This window comes from Pseudophryne corroboree, chromosome 6, assembly GCF_028390025.1.
Source record: "Pseudophryne corroboree isolate aPseCor3 chromosome 6, aPseCor3.hap2, whole genome shotgun sequence".
Lineage (NCBI taxonomy): Eukaryota > Metazoa > Chordata > Amphibia > Anura > Myobatrachidae > Pseudophryne > Pseudophryne corroboree.
The window spans coordinates 446,437,927-446,463,184 of NC_086449.1; the positions used below are offsets into that span (position 1 = coordinate 446,437,927).

At 40.9% G+C, this 25,258-nt stretch overlaps 1 protein-coding gene across 3 annotated transcripts in view; it reads left to right on the forward strand.

Annotated features, from left to right (window-relative positions):
• Positions 1–25,258, forward strand: part of TBC1D22A (TBC1 domain family member 22A) — a 1,169,061-nt gene that overhangs the window by 939,611 nt on the left and 204,192 nt on the right. For 2 of the 3 annotated variants that reach the window (XM_063927118.1, XM_063927119.1), the window contains one exon: positions 17,482–17,577. The exons of the other annotated variant lie outside the window; for it this stretch is intronic. In XM_063927118.1, the coding sequence (XP_063783188.1) occupies positions 17,482–17,577 (96 nt within the window). The remainder of the gene's footprint in view (positions 1–17,481; positions 17,578–25,258) is intronic. 3 annotated transcript variants of the gene reach the window in all.

Genomic DNA, 25,258 nt, shown 5'->3' on the forward strand with positions numbered 1-25,258 from the left:
CATACAGATGTAGCCATGCTCATCTTTGATGCAATTGAGCATGTTGTAACACTGCATGCTGCGAATAGTCACAGCTTGGCATGTCATGCCGCATGTCGTGATGCAACATGCCGTATTGCGGTAAGATGAGCATGGCTACATCTGTATACACTGGCATAGAAGAGAAGGATAACCAGAAACCTTGCAGTGACTAGACCTGAAAAGACACAACAGCTATTTAAAATAAAACTAGCTTCACTGATATTTTCTGTCACTATCATAAATGATTTACTTGTAAAGCTTGTTTCTTCAGACTGTAACATTTTCAGAATATTACTTTCACTTGATTAACAGCTCTTGTGACCTAACTCGCTTTCACAAAACAATCTGCTTTGTAAGGTCACAAAAATAATTTCATTATATTTGGATGTTGAATTACTTTACGTTAACAGGTGTTTAAAAAGATAATGCTACAATATTGATTAATATTTCATTCTACATGATAAAACATGCTTTTTTATCTCTTTCAAGTATGATTTTTGAATATGTATTTCTGTCAGAGTTGTAAGAACACTGGGAAGATGTCATTTAATTATGCTGTAAAATGTAGGTGGTTCTATGTCATGCTCCAGAGTATTTACATTGCTCGTATCAGCACTATACTGTATTTGCCAGCTCCAAATAACCTGAACAATCTTTTTAAATTGTTCTAGAAAAAAATGTGGTTGGCATATGTTTGTAGTTATGTTACGTCATATATGTATACTATAATCTTTTTTCTTAACGCAACATTATACAGTAAAACAGATCTGAAATCACACTTCAACATTACAGTGAATACTATTTATTCTGAAAGAATTGCAAATAATTTTATGACAAAATAGTCTGTCACTTGTTATACTCTTTGTTTTGTTTTTATTTGTCATGAATGTTTTTTTTTTTTCTTGACATACAGATTTGTCCTCATACATCTAGCCTCAATATGCCACTCAGCTTGAGATGCCTTGCTTGAGTGGGCTGCCAGGTCTCGTATAACTCTGCTAACATTGGGCATCATTTTTTGCCGAAACTGCAGTATGGATGGTGTAATGGTTAGCATTACTGCTTCACAGCACTGAGGTCATGGCCCTAACTGTGTGGAGTTTGTATATTCTCCCCGTGCTTGCATGGGTTTCTTCCCGATGCTCCAGTTTCCTCTCACAATCCAAAAAAAATAAAATAAATATATATATATATATATATATATATATATATATATACTGGTAGGTTAATTGGCATGAATGTGTCTGTGTGTACGTGCAATGGGCTATATAGATTGTAATCTCCATTGGAGGAACTACTGATGTGAATGCCCAAATATTATCTGTAAAGCGCTGCAGAATATGTGTGTGCTATATAAAGAACTGTTAATACATAAATAATAGTCGCAAAAAAAATGCAAAAATAATAAAATTGCTTGACGCTAGCATTGTCTCACAGGACCTGATGTGCAGGGATATGCTATTGGCGTGAATGCAGTAATAATGTATGAAGACACATCTGTACATTGTCAAATTTGAGTAGCATAGTGGGTAGCCGTGCTCCTCACAGCACTTTGTCTTTGGTTTAATTACAGCCATACTGGTAGATTAATTGACCGCTGGCAATAAGAATTTCTAGGGAGTATCAATGACCATGGGTAAATGTATTGCCAGGGGCTATCCAGTTAGCCACAATGCGGCACGCTCTTTCCCCCGAAGCTGGTACTTATTGGGGATATTGCTTTGGGTGCCACAGACCGATCAAAATGGCCTCTAAATGGATAACGCGATAATGACCGCTGGTCAAAAATTGTGATATCTAGATGCTTTGATCTGCTGAAAATGGAATGCATCTAATTAGATGCGCGCCCCCCCCCTAGTGTGAGATCCTGGAAATTTAGACTGTAAGCTCAAATGGGACAGAGACTTATGTAAACGTTGAGAGCCGAAGATAGCTACATCACTCTCTGCAAATATTATATATCTTGATATTAACCCACTGTGCCGGCGAGTGGGAGTTGTATATACTTAAAATTATGGACCTATCATCCACCACAAAGCAAACAATTAAATGATTAGATATGGACTCCACTACTGGCCCTGATGACCTCTCATCAAATTATTTCAAGATTTTTTCAGATTTTATTGTGCCCAAACTTACTACTTTATTTAATAATATTTAATGTAGTGATCTACTGGACCCATTGACCACATTCGCTAATATCATTGTGATTCCTAAAGTGGAAGAGAGCAGGTAACTGCAAACTTTATCTCACTCCTGCAACTTACATGCTTATTTGAATTGTGCTAGGTAACTGCAAACTTGACTTGTTATTTCTTGCCTCTACTCAAGTAGGACTTCACTGTGTATTAGTGGGGGCGTGTTGGTCTGTTGATGTTCACGCCTAGAGCAAACCTTTTGTTGTGGGTGGAGTTTCAGAGGGTGTGTGCTGCTAGCAATCAAGCCTGTATCCGTTTGTGCATTTATAATTAGTCAGTACATGGGGGGTAATTCTGAGTTGATCGCAGCAGCAAGTTTGTTAGCAATTGGGCAAAACCATGTGCACTGCAAGGGGGGCAGATATAACATTTGCAGAGAGTTATATTTGGGTGGGTTATTTTGTTTCTGTGCAGGGTAAATACTGGCTGCTTTATTTTTACACTGCAATTTAGATTTCAGTTTGAATACACCCCACCCAAATCTAACTCTCTCTGCACATGTTATATCTGCCCCTCCTGCAGTGCACATGGGGGGGTAATTCTGAGTTGATCGCAGCAGGAAATTTTTTAGCAGTTGGGCAAAACCATGTGCACTGCAGGGAAGGCAGTTAGAACATGTGCAGAGAGAGATAGATTTGGGTGTGGTGAGTTAAATCTGCAGTCTAAATTGCAGTGTAAAAATAAAGCAGCCAGTATTTACCCTGCACAGAAGCAAAATATCCCACCCAACTCTAACTCTCTCTGCAAATGTTATATCTGCCCCCGCTGCAGTGCACATGGTTTTGCCAAACTGCTAAAAAATTTCCTGCTGCGATCAACTTGGAATTACCCCCATGGTTTTGCCCAACTGCTAACAAATTTGTTGCTGCGATCATCTCAGAATTAGGCTCATAGGGGGTAATTCCAAGTTGATCGCAGCAGGAATTTTTTTAGAAGTTGGGCAAAACCATGTGCCCTGCATGGGAGGCAGATATAACATGTGCAGAGAGTTAGATTTGGGTGGCTTTTTTTGTTTCTCTGCAGGGTAAATAGTGACTGCTTTATTTTTACACTGCAATTTATAGGCCCTACACACTGGCCGATTTGTTAGAAAGATATGAACGATAACTCGTTCATATCTTTCAGTGTGGAGGCTACAGCGATGAACGATGCGCGGACCCGCGCTCGTTCATCGCTAGTCCCCCGTCGGCTGTACATGCAGGCCAATATGGACGATCTCGTCCATATTTGCCTGCACTTCAATGCAGCCGGGTGACGGGGGGGGTGAAGAAACTTCACTCCCCCCGTCACTGCCCCCGCCGCCGGGTCGCTCGTCGGCCGTATCCGCCGTCGGGCAGCTCGGCGGCGGGTCGGCCAGTGTGTAGGGCCCATTAGATTGCAGATTGAACTCACCACACCCAAATCTATCTCTCTCTGCACATGTTATATCTGCCCCCCCCCCTGCAGTGCACATGGTTTTGTCCAACTGCTAAAAAATTTCCTGCTCCGATCAACTTGGAATTACCCCCATAGTTGGCTGCAAAGCATCGTAGCTGTTAAGTATGTTAGTGTAAAGTATGAGGATATGAACTTGGGAGATATACAGAGATAAACAGGAGGCCAGCAGACTATCTTTCCCACCTCCACAAAAAAATTGCAATCAACATACTACACTGCGTTACCTAATCCACTACCACCAATGCCTGCACAGCCTAGACACTGAACTCCCTGTCTGATAAAGTAACAGCCCTACTGCTCTCACAAATTGCTTTCTGCTCCTCATTTATACTATCTACAGCCTCAGCCTTGTAACAATCTCAGCCTTTCCGTTCCTTCCATTATTTCCCAAAAATCCTATTTGCTCTGTATTTGCTTTTACTACACCCCCCTTCTCATTGTTCATTCTATATTACACCCACTCCATTCTATATTATTCCTCCAAATAACACTACTGTAGTGGAATTATGGCTCCTCGATCCTGGCCCATACCAATCCTCACTGCTAGGTCTCACCCCCCCAATTTCCAGACCACCCACACACACTCAGAGCCCACCCAACTTGATATCCATCTCCTCAGTCCCCTCCCTTCCTTTCTCCTACGCACTCTGGAACGCTAGATCAATCTGCAACAAGCTACCAACTATCCAGAACCTCTTTATCTACCATTCTTTTAACCTTCTCGCAATCACTGAAACCTGGCTCTCCTTCTCTGACACCACCTCTCCTGCTGCCCTCTCCTACGGAGGCCTCTTTCACCCACACGGTCAGATCTGATGACCGCCAGGGTGGAGGCGTGGGCATCCTTCTCTCTCCAAACTGCACCTTTCGTGTCATCCCACCTGAGCCCTCCCTTACCTTCTCCACCTTTGAGGTCCACACTATCTGCCTTTTCTACCCCATTCGCTGTTCACCTTTCCTTGACAACTTTGCTGCCTGGCTTCCCCACTTTCTCTCCTCCAACCTCCCCTCTATCATCCTCGGTGACTTTAACATCGCTATTCACATAACTAATGCTGCTTCCACTAATCTTCTTGCCCTTTGCTCCTCCTTTGGACTTTCTCAATGGGCCTCCACCCCTACTCACAATCTTGGCCACTCCCTCAACCATGTCTTCATCCACTGATGTGATCTCTCTGATTTCTCAAACTCTTCCTTCCTTCTCTCTGACCACCATCTACTTTCTTTCACCCTATCATCTTCCACTCTCCTCTCCACGCCCAGACCCACCATCACCAGACGCAATCTCGGGTCTCTCGACCCCGCTACCCTGTCCTCCCACAAGACTTTCCTCTCTCCTCTTTCCACTATGACTTGTCCCAACCAGGCAGCCTCCTTCTATAACTCTTCCCTTATTACTGCTCTCGACTCTGTGGCCCCCTCACCTCTGTACTGATCCGCTGCTTCAAACCCCAACCCTGGCACACCAAACTAACACGATTCTTACAAAAATTTTCACGCTCCGCTGAAAGTACCTGGAGGAAATCTCACTCTCTGGCGGACTTGCTACATTTCAAGTTTATTCTCTCCTCCTACAGCTCTGTTTTTTCTCTCACCAAGCAATCCTTTTTCCAAGTACTCATCTCTTCTCAGTCCTCCAGTCCACGCCGTCTCTTTGAAACTTTCAACACTCTCCTTCACCCCCCTCCTCCCCCCTCCCATCCACCCTCACTGCTACTGACTTTGGCTCCTTCTTCATCTCCCATCACCCCTCTGCTGCCCCCCTGCCCCATCATCCTTCCCCCATCTATCCCATCCTGTCCTCCTTCCATCCCACTTCAGACAAGGAAGTCCACTCCCTCATCGTATCCTCCCCCCTCAACCTACCCCCTGGACCCCCTCCCCTCATGCCTTCTCTGCTCCCTCTCCCCCACTGTCTGCTCCCACCCTGCTCACCTCTTTAAACTATCACTCTCTACCGGCATCTTTCCCTCGCCAATAAAACATGATCTTGTCTCACCTAATCTCCCCCCCAAAAAAACCTCGACCCTTCATCTATCACTAGCTACCACCCCATCTCTCTTCTCCCATCCACCTCCAAACTACTTGAACAACTGGTCTACAGCCATCTCACAAGCTACCTCTCTGACAACTCCATCCTTGACCCACTACAATCTGGCTTTCACCCACTCCACCGAGACTGCCCTGGTGAAAGTCACCAATGACCTGCTTTCGGCCAAATCCAGGTGCCACTTCTCTATGCTCATCCTTCTGGACCTCTCGGCTGCATTTGACACCATGGATCATCCTCTCCTCCGCACACTCCAAAACATTGGCCTCTCTAGCACTGTCCTTGACTTATTTACCTCTTACCTCACTAACCGCTCCTTCTCTGTGTCTACCTCCGGCACCACCTCACACCCTTCCATCCTTCCTATTGGTGTCCCTCAGGGTTCTGTCCTAGGCCCCCTTCTGTTCTTCCTGTACACCTCTTCCCTGGGTGCACGCATTAACTCCTTTGACCTTCAATACCACCTCTATGCTGATGACACACAACTCTACTTGTCCTCTCCTGATCTGTCCCCCTCTGTCCTCTCTAAGGTTTCCAGATGCCTCTCTGCCATCTTCTGGATGTCTGAGCGCTCTCTGAAGTTCACCATGTACAAAACTGAACTCATTATCTTTCCCCCAGCCAGAACAACACCCCCTACCAGTATCTCTATCACTGTTGACAACACCATAATCTCCCCTGCCCCCCAACTCTGCTGCTTGGGCGTCACTCTTGACTTCTCCCTCTCCTTTGCACCCCACATCCAAGCTCTGGCGCAATCCTGTCAGTTCCAGCTACGCAACATTGCTCGCATCAGGCCATTTCTTTCACAGAGTGCAACTAAAATCATCCACCCACTGGTCATCTCACAACTCGACTACTGCAATGTTCTCCTCACTAGCCTCACTCGCTCCCATCTTGTTCCCCTCCAATCTGCCCTCTACTTCCACAGCTAGGCTTATCTTCCTCTCCCACTGCTCCACATCTGCCACTCCCCTTCAACAAAATCTACACTGGCTCCCATTCCCCTACAGAATCCTCTTCAAACTCCTGACTCTCACATACAAGGCCATCTCTAATTCCACTGCTCCCTACATCTCCAACCTCCTCTCCCTTCATACTCCCTCCCGCCCCCTATGGTCGGCCAATGATCGTTGCCTCTCCACTGCCCTGTCACTGCTTCCCATACTCGAGTTCAAGATTTTGCCCGTTCTGCACCCCTTCAGTGGAACACACTCCCCTGCTCCATTAGACTATCCCCGACCTTGCAAAGCTTCAAACGGGCACTAAAACCCCACCTATTCATCAAAGCATACCCTTCCGATGCATAACCTAGTCCTGAGGCTGCTCCTCCATCCCCCTGCCTCATGCCTTGAATATATCTGCTTTGCTTACATACTGCCATCAGCCTACCTCCCGCTTGCTTGCACCTCATGCCATCTGTCTTTCGCCCCTTCCCACTACATTGTTAGCCCTTCAGCGCAGGGCCCGCTTTCCTCTTGTGGTCAAAGCCCTCTTCTCGTCACATTTCACTCACAGCTCTCTTCTACTCAGCAACCAGCTTTTTCTCCTGCTGGTAAAGGCTCATCTCTATCTATGGCCACCAGCCCCAAGTAGTACGATGATTACTCCCTCGCTACTTACATCTTAGCTGTATTATGTTTTGAAAATTGTGGTTGTTTGTTACCTGTACTCTATTTTTGTTGTTTATTTACTGTAATGCTAAGTTTTGTCTCCCTGTACTGTTCTTTGTATGGTGCTGTGAAACACTTGTGGCACCTTATAAATAAAATGTAGTAATAATAATAATAATAATATTCATTGCATTTACAACAGACTTGTCTAGCTGCTTTACGTGACTCTTAAAGTCGTTGTCAAAATGTTGTCTAACCTGTTAAACATCCTTCTCCCATCTCAATCCACCCCATTGAAGACGGACTCAATTCATGCTGTCCGTTCATGGATAATATTCGTACATACCATAAATAAAAATACAGTATGACTCCTTCTCTTGTACTACAGTAGCTTTATATGCAGATAAGGCATGTAATCCGAATTCCTGGGCTTTTATGTTCCACACATGCCACATTTCATATTCATACATTTGTTTTAGGCATATCTACAATATGTCACTTACTTATAGCCCGTTCCTCAGCTAAAGGAGTGGTTCACCCATGTTTAGTATTTGCAATGGTTCTAGACAGGTCTGCTCTTTGTTCCCTTGGCAGTGAGTAACCAAACCAGTCAGATATTTAAGGAGGTACAGAAGATCAGCCTGTGTATTAACAATATTCTTTTTACTCTAACCTCTCAATAAATTTATTTCCCACTACCTTTTCTGAAAATAAAACCTACGGCTCCCTTTTGGGCTAAAAAAAATGAACACCCTCCCAAATAATTAGGTTGTCAGTATCCTCTCAAATCAATGGTGGAATATATTTGAGTCTGAGATCGCTGGAGGTGTGGGATGCTGTCCGTTCCCAGACATTTTTTAAAGGGGAAATCACTTACAAGGCATGATTTTGCATTGTAAATGTTTGCCCCTTTCAAAAAATGTATGCGATCAGCTGGCATCCCACACCTGTGGTGATCTCTGACTCCATTACATCCCGCCGCTAATCCACATTGAATCACAAATAGAACCTTCAAATGTTAAGTGCCTTGTGGTTTCTATTATAAAATATTATTATCAACTCTATTGGGCAAATTATTTCCATCCCTTATCCACTTACAAAAATTATTTATTGCTCTGTTCATATCTTGGATCAGATGATTAACTTCCTTCCAAGATGTTCATGTTTTGTTACGCCATTCCTGTTTAAATCCCCCCAGTCCTCTAAATGTATTCAATGCTAGCTGGAATACCCGGTGGTGTACGGGTTGAACACTGGACCCTGAAGTACACCTGCAGCATGTACACGCCTTGACAAAGGGGCTACGGGCCCCGAAACATTGGCCATATGTGACCACCTTTTGCACCAATACGAATGATTGTTTTAACCTAATCAGGAGTGCCGCTGCATGCTTTACCTATCTGTACTATTACTTGCTGTGGAGGGCACCCGGGTCCATTGTGAATACAGGGAGTGCTTGGAATTTTGCACTATATATATATATATATATATATATATATATATATATATATAGTAACGAAAGTCCAGCGGCACTCAGGCAGACTATCACAAATGTAGACTGAAGAAAAGTCTCTTTAATACATCCTACTGCGTTTCAGGGTATACCCCAGTCGTCAGGGACATAGCGTTCACGTCGGGGGTATACCCCGAAACGCCGTAGGATGTATTAAAGAAACTTCTTTCTTCAGTCTACATTTGTGATAGTCTGCTTGAGTGCCGCTGGACTTTCATTACTGTATTGAGCAGAGCAGTCTGCTTACGGAGGGCACCACAGCAAATAACTCTTGTATCCACTCTGAGTGCCGGGTGAAATGTCTCTCTCTCTCTCTCTCTCTCTCTCTCTCTCTATATATATATATAGCTGTATCATTTAACTCTGATATATATATATATTTATATCAGTGTTGAATGGCACTCAGAGTTAAATGATACAGCTACCGGGGTGCCCTCCATTGAGAAATAGTCACCAGCTTTTTCAATAAGACCGATGGAGTGCCACCTCATCTGTATACATGGACATGTAACCGTGTGTATATATAAACATTGAGAACATGGTGCTTTTTATGGGCTGAATATATAGTCACAAGGATATCAGACACTTTCATCTAAAAGCACATGCATGGTCAGATGATTTATTTTGTCACTCATGCCTAGAACTGTAACTTGCCCAGGCTGTCAGGTTGTGAATCTCTTTGGTGATCTGATCAACCAGCAAGAGGCTTTCCTCTGGCCTTAGAGAGAGGAGTTGTGTCACCTTTTAGCCAGCCTAGTGGGCAGTCCATCGGGATTTGTCTCTGCCAATCCCAGCACTTAGTTACGCCTATGGCCTAATGTACTTCATGCAAACTGTTGGTTTGAAAGTAATTTCAAAATGTTGAGCTTTGTTATGTAGGCTCTGTATTACACTGTTAGTACTAAAAGGTTGACTTCCACCTTCAAAAGTATTTCCCTAATGTGACCGTGGGTCTGCTGCATGCAGCAGTTGTTCTTAGGGCTCCGGCTAGAATGAGGAGGCACCTTAAAGAAATATTTCCCTCGGTGGTAGTGAAGCTTTAACTTACTGTAGTACGGAATGTTTTTGTGTTTTCTTTTTTTATTATCATATTAATTTTACATTATATTTACCTGCTAGATAAAATGTCTTGCTATATTAAATATTGACAAATAAACCTCTCTGAATATGTTTTCTTATTTTCATTTTACTCTGAGCACTCTCTACTCATGAACAGTTTAGCACTGTAGATATGGGTTACTAATCTGACATTTGCAGATACTGTACAAGATTGTGTCAACTTTAACACAATGAACAGGGATCATGCCACCATACTTCCCAACAATGCAAGAAAGCTAATTGTGGCAGAAGTGTAGTCACAATGTGGGGATGGTGTGTCACTGAGGAGTTGTCATAAGAATTGAATAGCACTAGGCTGCTCCTTAAATGGGTATGGTTCAATAGATCTACAATAAAAAGATAGTCAATAGGTCAGCCCCAAAATGGTCGACATGAAAGAGGTAGACAGTAGAAAAGGTTGACATTGTCAAAAGGTCAACATTAAAATTGTGTCTTTTGTATGTTTCACCATATCTAAACCTGGCTTTGGGCAAGGTGCCTCATACCACTGCACTAGGCACAGGTTTCTGTTCCCTGTCGTAGTCCACGTGGATAGAAAATGATAATAAAGTTGAAAAAAAGATACTGTGTTGATCATTGTCATGTAGATGTTTTGAACCTGTCAACCTTAAGCACTATCTACCTGTCAGCCTTTGCTTGTTGACCAGTAGGGGTTGACCCTTTGACTGTTTATCTTTTTACTATTGCTCTATCAATCGGATACCTACTTAACACATCCAATCTTGTATTTATCATTGCTTTGCAGCACTGCTTCACAGCAGGGCCAGATTAAGACTTGGGGCCTGTGGAAAGGAGGGTGTATATCAGATTAGTCATAACTCCCAACATGACTCAATCCAGGAGTAACAAAATGTTCTCTGTTTGGACTTCACTCGTAATATATAAGTGACATCACCTATGTTGGACTATTTAATTGATTATGCTGAGCCCAATATCAGCAGATCGGAAAGATAATTGCAGTGTGTATGTGTCTAACCAATCTTAAAATATTGATCGGTCAGACATGTCGGATAGACTAGCATGTCCCTCCGATGCCGCATCGAGCAGTGTATGTTCTACCACAGCTGACCGATGAACATTCCCATGTTCCTTCACATGTGAAGGAGTGGGGAAATGTCTCCCCCTTGAGTGCGAATCACCGACATCATGTGACATACACTGTGAGAGATCTCACAGTGTATGTCCCGGATATTGGCAGCTTTAGCTAAAATGCCTGTGAGTCTGATAGGCATTTTATCTGCCCGTGTATGCCCAACATAAGAAAGGTATTCAACACAGGTAATTGCAATCATAAATTAGGAAGGAAGTCCAAGTACAGAGCATGTTGTCCCTTCTGGAATGAGTCATGTTTGGAGGTATTGATTGTGTATATTAGATTTAAATTAATAATTTTATAATGTCTGGGTACTGTTTATAGCTCCACCCAATTAAGAGATAACTTTTTTTAGAAACCTTTCTTGTAGTGGAACAAAGACTACTTAACCTTAAAACACACGGAGAAAAATACAATCTATCCTTTATCTTGTCACAGGCAAGAATAGCAGCAGCCTCTGTACTATTTTACACACTGGGACAGGACTCAGGAGAACTGCGTGTGTCTCTCTAGACCCGAATGCTCTTATTGGATGACAGGCTACACAGGACTCAGATACCCAGGCAGGGAGGAGGAGAAACTGAGATCCCTGGGTCTTACAGCTCTCACCCCCATTCTTTCTCTCCTCTGGTTAGGCAGCTCCGTTGGCAGCTCACACAAGCCTGAATCTCTTGTGCCTCTGACTGCACTGCATACTGTCCTGCTCAGATGCTGGCTTCCTGGTTCTGCTGCTGTACAAGAGGGAGAGCTAGTTATGTCAATGTGCTTAGGTGGGGGTCTCCCTGATAGAGGGGGTACTGGGGTAAAGTATCGCCTGCACCCCCCCCCCCCCCCACCTTCCCTTAAAGATTCACAGTCGCTCTGATATTCAGAGCAGCAGTGAATGTGACATAACCGTGAACTTCCTGGCTGGTTGGGATGATTTGTAGATATCTGTAATTTTTAAAATACAAAGCAAACTGTTCTGAGTTATTGATGTTGTAGTTTAATCTGCTTATATGTTCCAAACCAATTTTTTATTCATTATGTCTGTGTATTGAAGTGACTTCCTGTTGCAAAGACTCAGATATATGTAATGTAGTTTATGATTACCTTGTTTTTAAGAACGTTTTCCCATATTTGTAGGCAGTCATTTTCCAGTTGTTGTCATGATTTGTGATACATTTCTGGCAGCATGTGTTTCTTGAATCCGTAAGAGATCTACTTACATTCATTAGACAAGAGAAGCAGACTCTAGCTTCAAAAAAGGGAATATTTAATTTGATATGCAGCAAGTGAGTAGGGACCATAAGATAAGTGGAAAAATAGCATTCAGTGTTAAACTAAAGTACACAAACACAATCTCTGAAAATGTTTTAAACTGTCATTTACAGAAACTAGAAGAAATAAATACCTGTGAATATTAAAGGTACTTCCGTAAATACAGTATAAGTTTGCATAGCGAAAAGGCAAAACAGTTTTTGGTTTTTTTATTTGAAGTACTGAGGAAAACACAACTGAATATATGTTGCTTTTCAGTTAGATAATGAAAATTTGGTCCAATGTGTTCATATTACTTTGAATGTTACCCATGATGCTTTTTGAAGCTTGTTAAATTGTACCTGACCGCAATCTGTCTGCAGCGTTACTTTCCCAACACAGGAGGTAACTTAATACAAAAGTCATTTTTCTTAATAAATAGAATCCATTTTCAGGTTAGAAACCAGACATGCTTTAAATGGTGAGAGAAATGCTGTGAAGTTCGGCTTAATTTCATTTGAACAACTGTAATGTGATAAAAATGTTTTGTTTTTTTTATATTATTATTTTTTATATTGAGGACTCGGCATAATGTACTCTTTTCTGATCAGAGTTTGGCTGAGAAAAGCTTTTGTTTTGTATCAGAGCACTTATATAGTCTGCACTGCGCATATTGAGGGGTACAGTACACTTACTCTCTGCTCTCTTTAAGCATCTTCAGTCTAGAAGTGTGCTCAGCTGAGCAGATAGGTAACAAAAAGGCACACTGTACCACTTTAGAATTTCCTGCTACAGTTCATAAAGCCTTTTTTAATTTGTTTACATAGTACTTAGTTTTGCCCATTTACTGTATGTGTTTTAAATCTTGAATTTACATTTTCATAAGAGTTGTCTCATTAAAAGTCATATATTGTAATGCTTGATCTCCACAAGCTCAAAAGTCCTACTACTGAATGGAAATGATTGTAAAACTAAACACACCGGCTGTTTCTGAATCGTACACAAGTCACATTGCGCACGGATCTCTTGGATTTCAGCATAACTGAACATGTGCCAAAGAGATATGTCAGTTTCTGTGCATGAACAATTTAGGTATCCACACACAGATGGAGTTTGCTAGTGCATACATACTAATCCATCTGTTGACAGAGCACAGTTTCCATCATATGGGTGTTTCTAGGATGTAACTCTGCAGTGACCATGTGATCACTTGGAACTCTTCTGTCTTGTGGGAGTGCCATGGGTGTGTAGGCTGACTTCCTTACTCAGCCCTAGCATGCAGATGTATATGGGATGCCTGTTTTAATTGGAACTTTTGCACTCGGCATGGTTCTGGTGTAAGTATGAATACTAATGACAATGGCTGTTGTAGTAAGAAGAGTGGGTGGGATAGGCTTCCACATACAGTCACATGCAGGCTGCTGTGGCCATACAGAAAAGCAGCCACCAATGCATCAGATCAGGCCTACACCTGTCCTTCTCTTTCCAGCATTTTAATAATCTTGCTCAACAAAGTGAAATTTGGTTTTTACACTGATCTGCAAAATTAGCCTCCCTATGTTTTGCAAAAGTATGTATCTCATACTTTGCAAGGACTATCCCTGCTCATTGCAACTCCACCCATTGGCTGGTGCATACTTTGCTTCTCAGTTCCTTGTTAAAGCTGGGGACACTTGAGGCAGCTTTACCAAGGTACGGAGAAGCACTTGAGACACTTGAGGGTGTTGTCCTGCACCTCATTATTGAGGTAAATTGCTGTAATGTTGAATTTAAAGCATTAAACTTTTTTTTTCCTTAACGCATTAATATTCCCCTCTATTGCCACCTGAGATGGAAATATGGATAGGACCACTGTGGTGGTACTGTGTTTGTTAAATAGACTTCCTTAATGTTTGCATGGTGAAATAGCTGTCTGTAAAACTCTTCTCCGGCAGGGTCTACAGTAATCCTTAGAAAAATATGGAAACTTTTCATCATTCATTAAATATATCTAGAAATTTGTTGTTTTTCCTTAACTCCTTGCATCGTGGAGAATGAATGTACCTTAACACAGTGACATGTGGGCAGTTAAAGAAAAAATGACTTCCTCCCCATCTGTCTGGAGGACTGGGAAGTGACACCACTTTTGTAAAATAAATAAATACAATAACTAAACCCTCTTTCAAACTGTTTGCCCCATAAAAGTTGATGTCTGGTGATCAGTGTAATCACCAGACAGTAACCTCCTTCACTGCCAAAAACTCATAAAGTCTAGGACTAAGGCATACCCTTACCTGGCTTCCAATAATTAAGATGCACTTACATTAGATCCCTCATTGATATGTTGTGAACCCCTTTGCAGCTATTGTCTGTTTATTCCTAGACAACAGCACACCGAAAAACAAAATTTACACACATATAAGACTAGATCTAAAGCCAAGATCTCCTTCATATTGTCAAATAATAAAGGGTACCTTAATGTAATGTAGTCATTTTTTCTAGTTTAACAAATGGTAGGCCTTGTTAAGCTGCATTATTTCTACACATGGTTTGTTGAGATAGTGAAAATTTGAAAATAAATAAAGATATTATTTTCAATTGCATGTTTTGTATTTTTTTGTGTGAAAGCCTATGGGGGTCATTCCGACCCGATCGCAGCGTGCTTTCATTCGCACAGCTGCGATCGGGTCACTACTGCACATGCACGGGGGCCGTTATGCGCACACGCGTCGTTATCCGTCGACGGCCGTTGCCAGGCAACAACATTGACTATGAAGAAAGTGGTCACAGCGGCAAACACAAGAAGATTGACAGCAGAGAGGCGTTCCGGGGTGGATACTTACCGTTGGATGCCATTTTTGGGGAGTGGTTGGCCGAATGCAGGCGTGTCCAGGCAAATGGAGGGCGGATGTCTGACGTCAAAGCCGGAACCTTCGTCGCTGGATCCGTCGCGCAGGGTAAGTAGCTCCAGTTACTCTTTACTTGCACAAAACTTTTTTAGCTAAGCAGGGCTGCACAAGCGAACGCAGCCCTGCTAAGCTAAAATACACTCCACCATAGGCGGAGATTAGTTGATCATATCAGCAGCAAAAAGTTGCTTGGTGCGATCAACTCGGAATGACCCCCTATATATAGAAATGTGCAAATGGAATTAATGCCAAAGCAAGAGCCACAAAGTATTTATTTGTGGTATTTCTAAAATGACATAATGTTTGCTTTTGGTATACTTTCCTAAAATTTTAATGGCAAAAACTTTTTCAGCCATTTAAGTTACATTTTATTTGGTGTGTTTGAATGAGCAAATAAACTAATGGTGTTTATTTTCTGTGGGTACAGCATACAAAAAAAATGTTGATATGGATGTTGGAATATAATTTGTGCAAATGTTGGAAAATAGCTTTAGCAGAGTGGTGTGAATCCCATTGTGAGGTTTAACATAAGTTATCTCCTGCATTGATTATTGCAATAGTCTTCTTACTGGTCTTAACAAAAAGAGACTCTCACCACTACAATCCATTCTAAATGCTGCTATGAGGCTATTATTCCTCGCTAGATATTCATCGCCTACAGATCCACTCTGTCAGTCCCTCCATTGGTTACCTGTATTCTACTATATTCAATATGAAATATTGAATACACTGTCATCCACACTCATTATTTGCTCCCATTTATGATTGCCAGACTTTCTTCGGGTTGCACCTACTCTGTGTAATGCCCTGCCATGCACAATAAGACTTTCCTCTAGTCTCCAAACCTTCAAGCATTTCCTGAAAACTCACCTCTTCAAGCAAGCTTATCAAATTCTGGAACCATGCACGTAACCTTCATAAGCTTTCCTATTCAATTACATCCCCACTGTACAGTCCACACATAATATACTTAAATATTTTCTCTTTCTTCACTTTCCTATCCTCCTGATCACAGGACATCATTGCTGTGTGATCATATTATACAGCCCACCAAGGACCTTTGCAATCTGGTGGACCATTATGCAATAGATATCACCTACTGTATACTTGTGTATCAATGCCTCTTTTCCTATACAAGTTTGTTAGTAAACCAAAAAAACACACAACTGGGCAAAACCACTGCAGGTGGGCAGATGTAATATGTGCAGAGAGAGTTAGATTTGGGTGGGTTATATTGTTTATGTGCATGGAAAATACTGGCTGCTTTATTTATACACTGCAACTTAGATTTCAGTTTGAACACACCCCACCCAACTCTAACTCTTTCTGCACATGTTACATCTGCCACCCCCTGCAGTGCACATGGTTTTGACCAGCTACTTTTGTTTTTGGGTTACTAACAATCCTGAGTATCCACAATAGATGTAATCTTGTGAGCAGGGCCTTCTGGCTTCTATGACTGTTATTACCCAGTTTTGTTTTATCACTGTTGTTTCCAATTGTAAAGCATACCAGAATTTAAAATAAATAAGTTATTATGTCCTTCTGGCACACACTGAATTTGAATCTAAAAAAGAAAAATGAACAGGAATCATATTTTAGTAAATTTCAGTTTGCTAAGTTTCATGTGAACATATGACATACTATTTTATGCAAAAACATAGAGGCGTTAGAACATTCACAGCACATTACCAATGAAGGGCCTCATGCTTGACTCTCATAATGAGAGATGGATTTAAAAATCGCCTGGCAACAAGCAGAAACTTAATGTTTCCAGGAGAGAGACTGTTTTGTTTTTCCTGTGTGAAACATGTAAAAATTTTCCCACAGTTCAATTTTTTGCAGATGACTCAGAGTTGTATGAGAGTCTCCTGAAGTAAAGAACTTTAAGTCCCCCATACATCAGCAGTGAATTTACTGATTCCTTAATGTCCTGGTCAGATAATCAGAAATATTAAACATGTATAAAAGTCTCGATTTCCTGATCCCAATTAAAAATGATTGGGATCGACAAATCTGAGGTTTTTAACATGACAAACTCCCCCAATTTCCTTAGGAATCACCAATCATCAGTTGCTGCCAGTCGACTGATCCATTGGTGGTGCCATTGTATCAGGGAAATGGGTTCCTGATGTTATGGTGTACTTAAGATTCAGGTTAAATAGATACAAAGCTTGCGTTAAACAAAAAACTGTCTGTGGTATAGAACCTTTATGTTTCCTCCTTTTTTTTCCTCAGCAATGGTTAAAAAAAAATGTCTAGTACTGTATCTCTAACTGTTGTCTGCATTTCTCTTATATCTCTGTTTAGTCTGAACCTGAAGGATTTTCCCACTTCCACTTATATGTCTGTGCTGCCTTTCTAGTGAGATGGAGGAAAGAGATTTTGGAAGAAAAAGATTTTCATGTAAGTGGTTATATTTTACTTTTACTTGCTGTAGCATATGGATTTAAATGAGGCAGTTATGTGTATATGGTGACTGTAATAAATCCATTCAACAAAGTGAGGTAAGTACAAACTGTAAAATGTGACAAATAGTCTACTTAAACAATGTCACCTTTGGCATCACAGACTTTTCCAAGTTAGGTGATTTGTAGTGAACAATGTTCCAAACGGCTATTTATATTTGAGGATAATAGCTCTGTGAGATTACTTTAGAAAGAATTGTGTTCCATAGAAATGGTTTACATATATGTTGTAAATAAAGCAGTTTGATATAAATGCATAAGTCAGTTGTACTTGTAAAGTGACTTAGTCTACATTCTTTTGTTACCGGCTTTACGGGATATTGTTTAATCTAAGAAAATCCAAGACATCTATTAGACAAGTAACACTTAAAAAAAATACTAGTAGCGCTAAACAGGTACAAATTATTAATATTTAAAAAAAATAAAAAAAAATATATATATATATATATATATATATGAACCTCAGCAGCTTATAAAGAAGACTGCTTTCATTGTTAGATTGAAATAATACATGAAGAAAAATCCAAATGACTCAATAAGTTCATATGGTCAAAAATAATTATAATATTATTATTCAAACACTTGCGTCAGTGAACGCACAAGAAAATGCAAGTTTATTATTATATCACAAAACATAAACTAATTAAAATAATCAATGAAAGCACATCTTGGTTTCTTTTTAACTTGCTATTCTTTTGCTGAAAATAAAGCCCACAAAAAGAATTATAATACATTTGTTAATGTGGACACATCTGTTCATAATATTACTATTATAATTATCTTTGAACTGTATGAACCAATAGAGCTGTTTTTTTTTCTCTTTTCTAATAAATGCTATATATCTATCTTAGCAGATGGAAATATGTATAGGTAGTGGTAATTGTGACTGGTACATGCCCAAATTGTCTAAATTGTGATGGTAAATAATTACCCCTCGAGCCAGTTGCATTGCATAGGGCATAATTAGTGCCATTGTCAGCTTCAAACATGGACTGTATATGTTCTTGTTTTCTTCACACAATCCGGATAGGAGGTGGTCTTGGGCACATACTGTACGTAGAGTTTCATGCCCAATTTACCCTAAAGTAAATTTCTTGTATGCACATTTTTAATATTGTGTGTCCTTTAATGCTGTCCTCCAGTTACGCACAGATCAATATGTGAGTACAGTGGGGCTGATTGTGAGTTACATGCACAGAGGCTGTACTTGCGGGCAGCCGCGGAAGCCTGATTTACTACTTACTGATACTGTGAGAATCTGTTCATGCCCTATCTGCAAGTGGAAACCCATGCTGCCTTTGGTTTCAATAATATTATCTGCAATTCTGCCAGCCCTATGCTTGGTGCAAGCGACTTGTCCCATTCAGTGGTCCCTTTCCTGTATGCACAACTTAGAATTACAAGAACTTTTGAAATACAATCACTGTACTCCTATGGCATTCTCATGGCACTCCCATAAGTCAGGGTTGTTTTTGTCACTTGCATTCTTTTCAGAATCATCCCCAATGTTTTTGCTGGTCTACATTTAAAAGAGATTTGAGAATCTCTGAAAAGTAAAAAAAGAAAAAAAATTTTTAAATATACAATCTTGTATAAATTGCTGCTATTAGGGGTGCCAAAAAAGTTAAAAGGTGTGTTGCCACCCTCCCTCGTCACGCTGCACTTTGGGCCAATGTATAGGCAGCCACAGAGCAGAAGCAGAGGAGGTGCACACTGACTTGGACTCAGAGAATACAGGAGCTAGAGAATGGGGCAGGCCAGAGGCGACACAGCAGGAGACACTGACAGCTGCCACATGCCGGAGCTCTGCCCGTCCTCTTTATATATCTCACTGTCTACTTGTAGCTGTGCAGCAGGGTTACTTATATCCTGAAGTACCACTCTCTGCCCCTGTTGCTGCAGCATCTCTCTGTGTCTAGCCCAGCTGCTGCAGCACCACTCTCTGCCCCTGTTGCTGAATAATCTATTTCTGCCCCAGCTTCTGCACCATCTCTCTCTTTCCCGGTAGTTGCAGCACATGTCTCTGCTCAGGCTGCTGCGGCACCTCTCTCTGCCCCGACTGCTGCGGCACCTCTCTCTGCCCCATGTATAAGCACATGTATAAGCTTTTCTACTGTGTGGCGTAATGTAAATAAGGGGTACTACTGTGTGGTGTAGTGTGAATAACAGACACTACTGTGCTGTGTAATGTGAACTGGTACTATTCTGTGGCCTCGCCCCTTCCCCATTAAGCCACACATGCACGGTCACTGATTTAAGCATGGGGAGCACCCAAAGGACATTTTTGCTCTAAGTTCCACAAGGTCTAGAACTGGTCCTTTCATTAATTTAGGATTTTTGTTTTATATATTTTTTCTTTTCAAATGTAACATGCCACCACATGTTGGCAGGCCATCAATTCAGTACAGGGGAGGGGGCGCCAAAACATACCCTTGCTATGGGCACCATGGCACCTAGCCACACCTCTGGCTACTATAGTAACTTAGCTGTACTGTGACTATCTATATCACTCAGAGATGGACTGTACATATACCGATGAGTGTGTGGCCAAATTTTAAGGATCCAAGCATGTCTGAGCCCTCTGCAAATATGAAAATGAGTAGTAGTAAAGGTAGTTATATTGATCATTTAGGGCCTAATTCATGTTTGTACATAATGCCGATGTTTATTCATTTGACAGAGTTTGGCAGACTATACATTTGCTGTTATAGCAATGCTCTCATGCCAAGATGCTGTTGCGATCAGGTTTGCACTGAGATTTTTATTGCAGAGTGATTGACAGGAAAGGACCACTTGACTGAGCTGACAAAGATTGGCAGCAAAAATGCAGGTGTTTCAGCGCCATTTTCGGAGCATGTACTTTATATGCAGTCAGCTGTATTCATGTACATACAAAAGCATAGCACCTGTGTTGCTGCTGGCGTGCCCAGTCTACATAGCCAAAGGGCTCCCCTAACAGTCAATGGGGGTCATTCTGACCTGTTTGCATGCTGCGATTCATCGCTGCGGTGCGAACAGGTCAGAAATGCGCATGCGTGGCTAGCGTGATCGCAAGAATATTGACAGCGGGAAGGCGTTCCGGAGTGGATACTCACCATTTTCCGGGCGTGGTGATCCGAAGACAGGCGTGTCCAGGCGTTTGGAGGACGGTTGTCTGACGTGAATTCTGGGACCTTCATCACTGGATCCATCGCACAGGGAAAGTAACTGCAGGGCTAGTCTTGTTCTGCACTAAAAATGTTAAGCATAGCAGGTCTGCACAAGCGATCGCAGCCCTGCTATGCTAAAATACACTCCCCCATAGGCGGCATCTAGTTGATCGCACAAGCAGCAAAAAGTTGGTACGTGTGATCAACTCGGAATGACCCCCCAATGTTCCTTCTTATTACGTATAGTTTGCATATGTGTACGCAGTTGCGAGTGAGTTTTTAGTGGCTCAAGGGGGCATCTATCTTCTTTTCTGGGTGGCAGCTTTAGCTTCCATAGCCTCAAAAAATTGCAGCTGCATAGGTAAGTGTATATAAACATGAAATTCAAATTGTGTATATGACACTACTGAGGAGGGTGATGATAATAATGCTGGACAAGAACATTTTGATTAAATTCAGGAGGTTGACGTTTTTCGAAGTAAGTCAGCATCCAGTGGCAGAACTTCATGTCAGTGATAAAAAGCACATTGTAATGCCTGAGCAAAAGGCCAAACAAGCCACCTCCTTCATGCAGGGCCGGCAAGAGAAATCTTGGGGCCCGGTACACCAATTTCTCCGGGGCCCCCCACCCTGCCTTGACTCCCCCCCCCCCTTATAAAGTACAAAGTCGCTGTAAAAAATTATATATATATATATATACACACACACACATATACTGTATATATATATATATATATATATATATAAAATATACAGTATATATATTATAATTTATACATATATATATATACACACACATATATATATATATATATATATATATATATATATGGTCCTTGTATGGGCGGCATACAAGGACCATATACACAGATGCAGATCTGAGGGGAGGGCACCGGAGCAAGGTGAACAGAAGTCCGGAGTGCCAGGGACATTTTTTGCATATATATATATATATATATATATACACACACACACACATATAGAACTCACCATACACACATTTATATAGAATAATATGGCAGTACCTTGACATAGTATACAGTATGACAGGCTGTGAGGGTGCCATCCAGGCACGTAGGGAGCAGGGTTGGACAGAGGTAGTGCTGCGGGCAGCTGCTATAAGGAGCCCTGACTCACACAGTCAGTGTAGCCTGTGTTTGCTGCTCTGCTGCCCGGCTCTTCAGCGGCAGCAGATCGCCAGACAGGGACGGGGCGGCAGAGAGGCATGCCGCAAGCATAATGAAGGCAACAAAGCGAAGACCAACCAGACCAAGCAAGTGATGGGGCCCCCTGAAGCTCGGGGCCCGGGAGGGTTGTCCCCTTTGACCCCCCCTGTCGCCGGGCCTGCCTTCATGAGGAAATACTTTTACCCAAATCCTGGCATCTGTAGCATTTGCAGTGCCAAATAAAGTAGAGGTAGGAATGTTACCATCTAGGCACCTCATCCTTGTTACATCTTTTGCAGCGAGTTCATTTAAGTGGTTAATACCTGGAAAATATATATAATAACAAGAAATCCAGCATCAGCTACTAGGTGTAGAGATAGCTACATGGCCAACATATGCAATCTTCACCAATAAAACCTTCATCATCAGCCTCCTCAATGGCTCTGGGAAGTACTCCTACATCCAGTTTGCAAAAGCAACCTAATCCCCTAATGCAATCTATGATTCCCAAAATAATCTTTGAATGCTGGTGCTGCTGCTTAATGGAATACTTCATCACAGAAGTGGACCAAGAAGACTAATAGTTTCAAACAATAATTGTCTGTGAAAACAATAATTTGCAAGAGGAATCAAGTATAACAGCTGCCTACTGTTGTACAGCAGAAAGCTAAAGCCATGATGGCTGTGTTAGTATTAGATACTGTATATGTACAATATCCAGCATCAGTGCATTTGAATTTAGCCAATTAGTTGAGGTCATGGGTCCAAACTGCCAAATTTCATCTCAATGATATACTTTCCAGAGTAACAATTCCTCACCTGTATCGGGACATTAAACAAAAAGCTATTCTTTGACTAGAAAACCATTGGGTGGGTATGTTACCTTTAGCTGCACAATGCCATCTCATTCACAGCCAGGTTCCTCTTTGTACACTGGCTTCTCTAAGAGGCATACCAGGGTCAATCTGTTAGAAACACTCAGAGTTGTGATAGCAAAATGGCTTACTCCACTAAGGATTTGTCATTTCCGATGATAAAACTGACATTGTAATGGTAGATTGCATTGGGGATGAGCTAATATTGTATGATGATGATGATATTAACAACAACAGTGATGGGGGTGATGATGTGGAAGATTAACACTGTTAGCTTTAATCCCTTTGGTAGCTTGGTTAATTAAACCACCATTTTTTTTTCTTATCTGGGGTACCGAACAAACCAAGCACTTCAGCCACAAAAGTGGCAGTCACTGAAGTGCTTGTTTTGTAAAACTATGCATGATTTTTGTTAATATACAGAATAAAGCTGTCTGGGAAGTCCCAAGGACAATTCCCTTTTTCCTCCCTTTTCATTATGAGTTTATGTACACCTTGCTATATGGGTGTTAAGACCCATCGTAGAAGTTTGGTGATGCAGTAACAGCCTTGTTGAAAAGATAACAATCACCTCCACTGACCTGAACCTGGCAGTTACTGTTTGAATTCCATTTGAATTTGAAAACTCCCATTTGATATCTTGGTTTTTACGTTTGTTCTATGTTTACTCTTCCTTACAGTAATCAGTGCTTTATCTTCCACTAAATTCTTCACCTCCAATCACTTGTGCTGGCCTTAGGCCTTTGATTTGCTTTTTGGAGTAAGTGGGATGGTCATCTAATTTTTTACTAGACTTAATTGTCTATGTGCTATATTCTTATAAGCTGTTTTAGCCAGCCAGCTCCCTGCAACCTTTAGCTTATATTAGTGAATACAATATTGTGAACTGTGAGGTGATAAAAAAATTGAGTGAAGATAAATATTATTGATTTAAATAGTACCATAGGAACAAAACAGGGACAAATTACATGATTTTAGCTGTTTTTATCTATTAATTAAGAAATGCAATACCAAAACAATTGAGGGTGGTTTTGCCAAAAACCAAAACAATGGTAACTAAAACAAAAACTCAATAGTATGTGCTTATCTGTTATTATAACACCACTGTCAGAACAGTTTATAATGCAAAACCATCATCTGTTAATCACTATACTGGGTAAAGGCCCAGTACATTATTCAGAGCTTCATCATCTGGTGACCAGTAAACCATACAGATTTGCAGCATATTGTTATAAATATTATAATGCAGAGCTATATCATTACACTTGACAGAGTGCTATCATTTGGTGACCAGTATACTCTGCACAACTAGTCAACCTGATGAAAAAATAGTGACTTCTGGACTGGGAATCTCTGCAAATTATAAATTAAGGTGTCGCTATGCAATATATGGCTGACAATTGTAGGGAGGTAGCTCTGAAATATATAAATGGCAAAGGGATTGTCCTTTACATATTTTTATTAAAGGACAAATCCTCAATACTCATTTATTTGGTAATATTCCTGTACTCAATGTTTAGGTACACATATATTTTTAGCCTTTGGAATATATCTATATATATTTTTTATGTGTGCATAGGAAAAGGCTTGTTGGGCACAATTATGGTCACTATTAATAATTTTCATAATTGCTCTACTGCATTAACCTCTGTATTAATACAGATATGAAATATCTGCTCTATGTTGTCACCCTTGTTGCCAATTGCTATTTAAGTAAGAATTGTGTAGTTCACACAATATATCACAGTAAAACAGAGTTCAGGGTGAGCTCAAATAAGTTTTATAGACAGTATGCGTGTTCTAAATTATATTTATTCCTTCCTCACTTTAATTGCAAATTGTGTCTAATAAAATACTAATATGAACCTGAAAAAATGCAAATTGATGTTTGTTTGTTTTTATGGCTTCATTGTCATTAAAATGTAAAAAAAATGGCATAATACTCTATTTTAACAACAAAAAATTGGCCTTGTTCGTTAGATTTTTTTTTTTTATTGTCTGGCTTAAAGTAAGTGTCATAAACCGGTATCTTATTAGCCATGATAATTTACAGCCACTAATTACCGCACCTGAGGCTATCGACTTAGCCCTGATGCAGGCACTCAGGCAGGCAAAACCAAGTCCCCGATAAGATCCCTGATAAGATTAATGTAGCACAAAATATTAATTACTTTATATAATAGTGTAAAGGTAAAATAGAATGTTTCATTTTAAAGTAGAAAATGTAATTCATTATTTTTTTAACAGTCTTTCCATTCTTTCCTGCCAAATGTGCTCTGCACACGTCTAATGTTTTAATAATTAATCAAAATAATGAGCAAAAAAGACAATAGACACTCTGATATATGCTCATTGTTTGTTTTGTTGTTTATAAATATGTTTACGTTGTCCATAGTTATATTCTGTCAAAATAATATCAGATATTTATG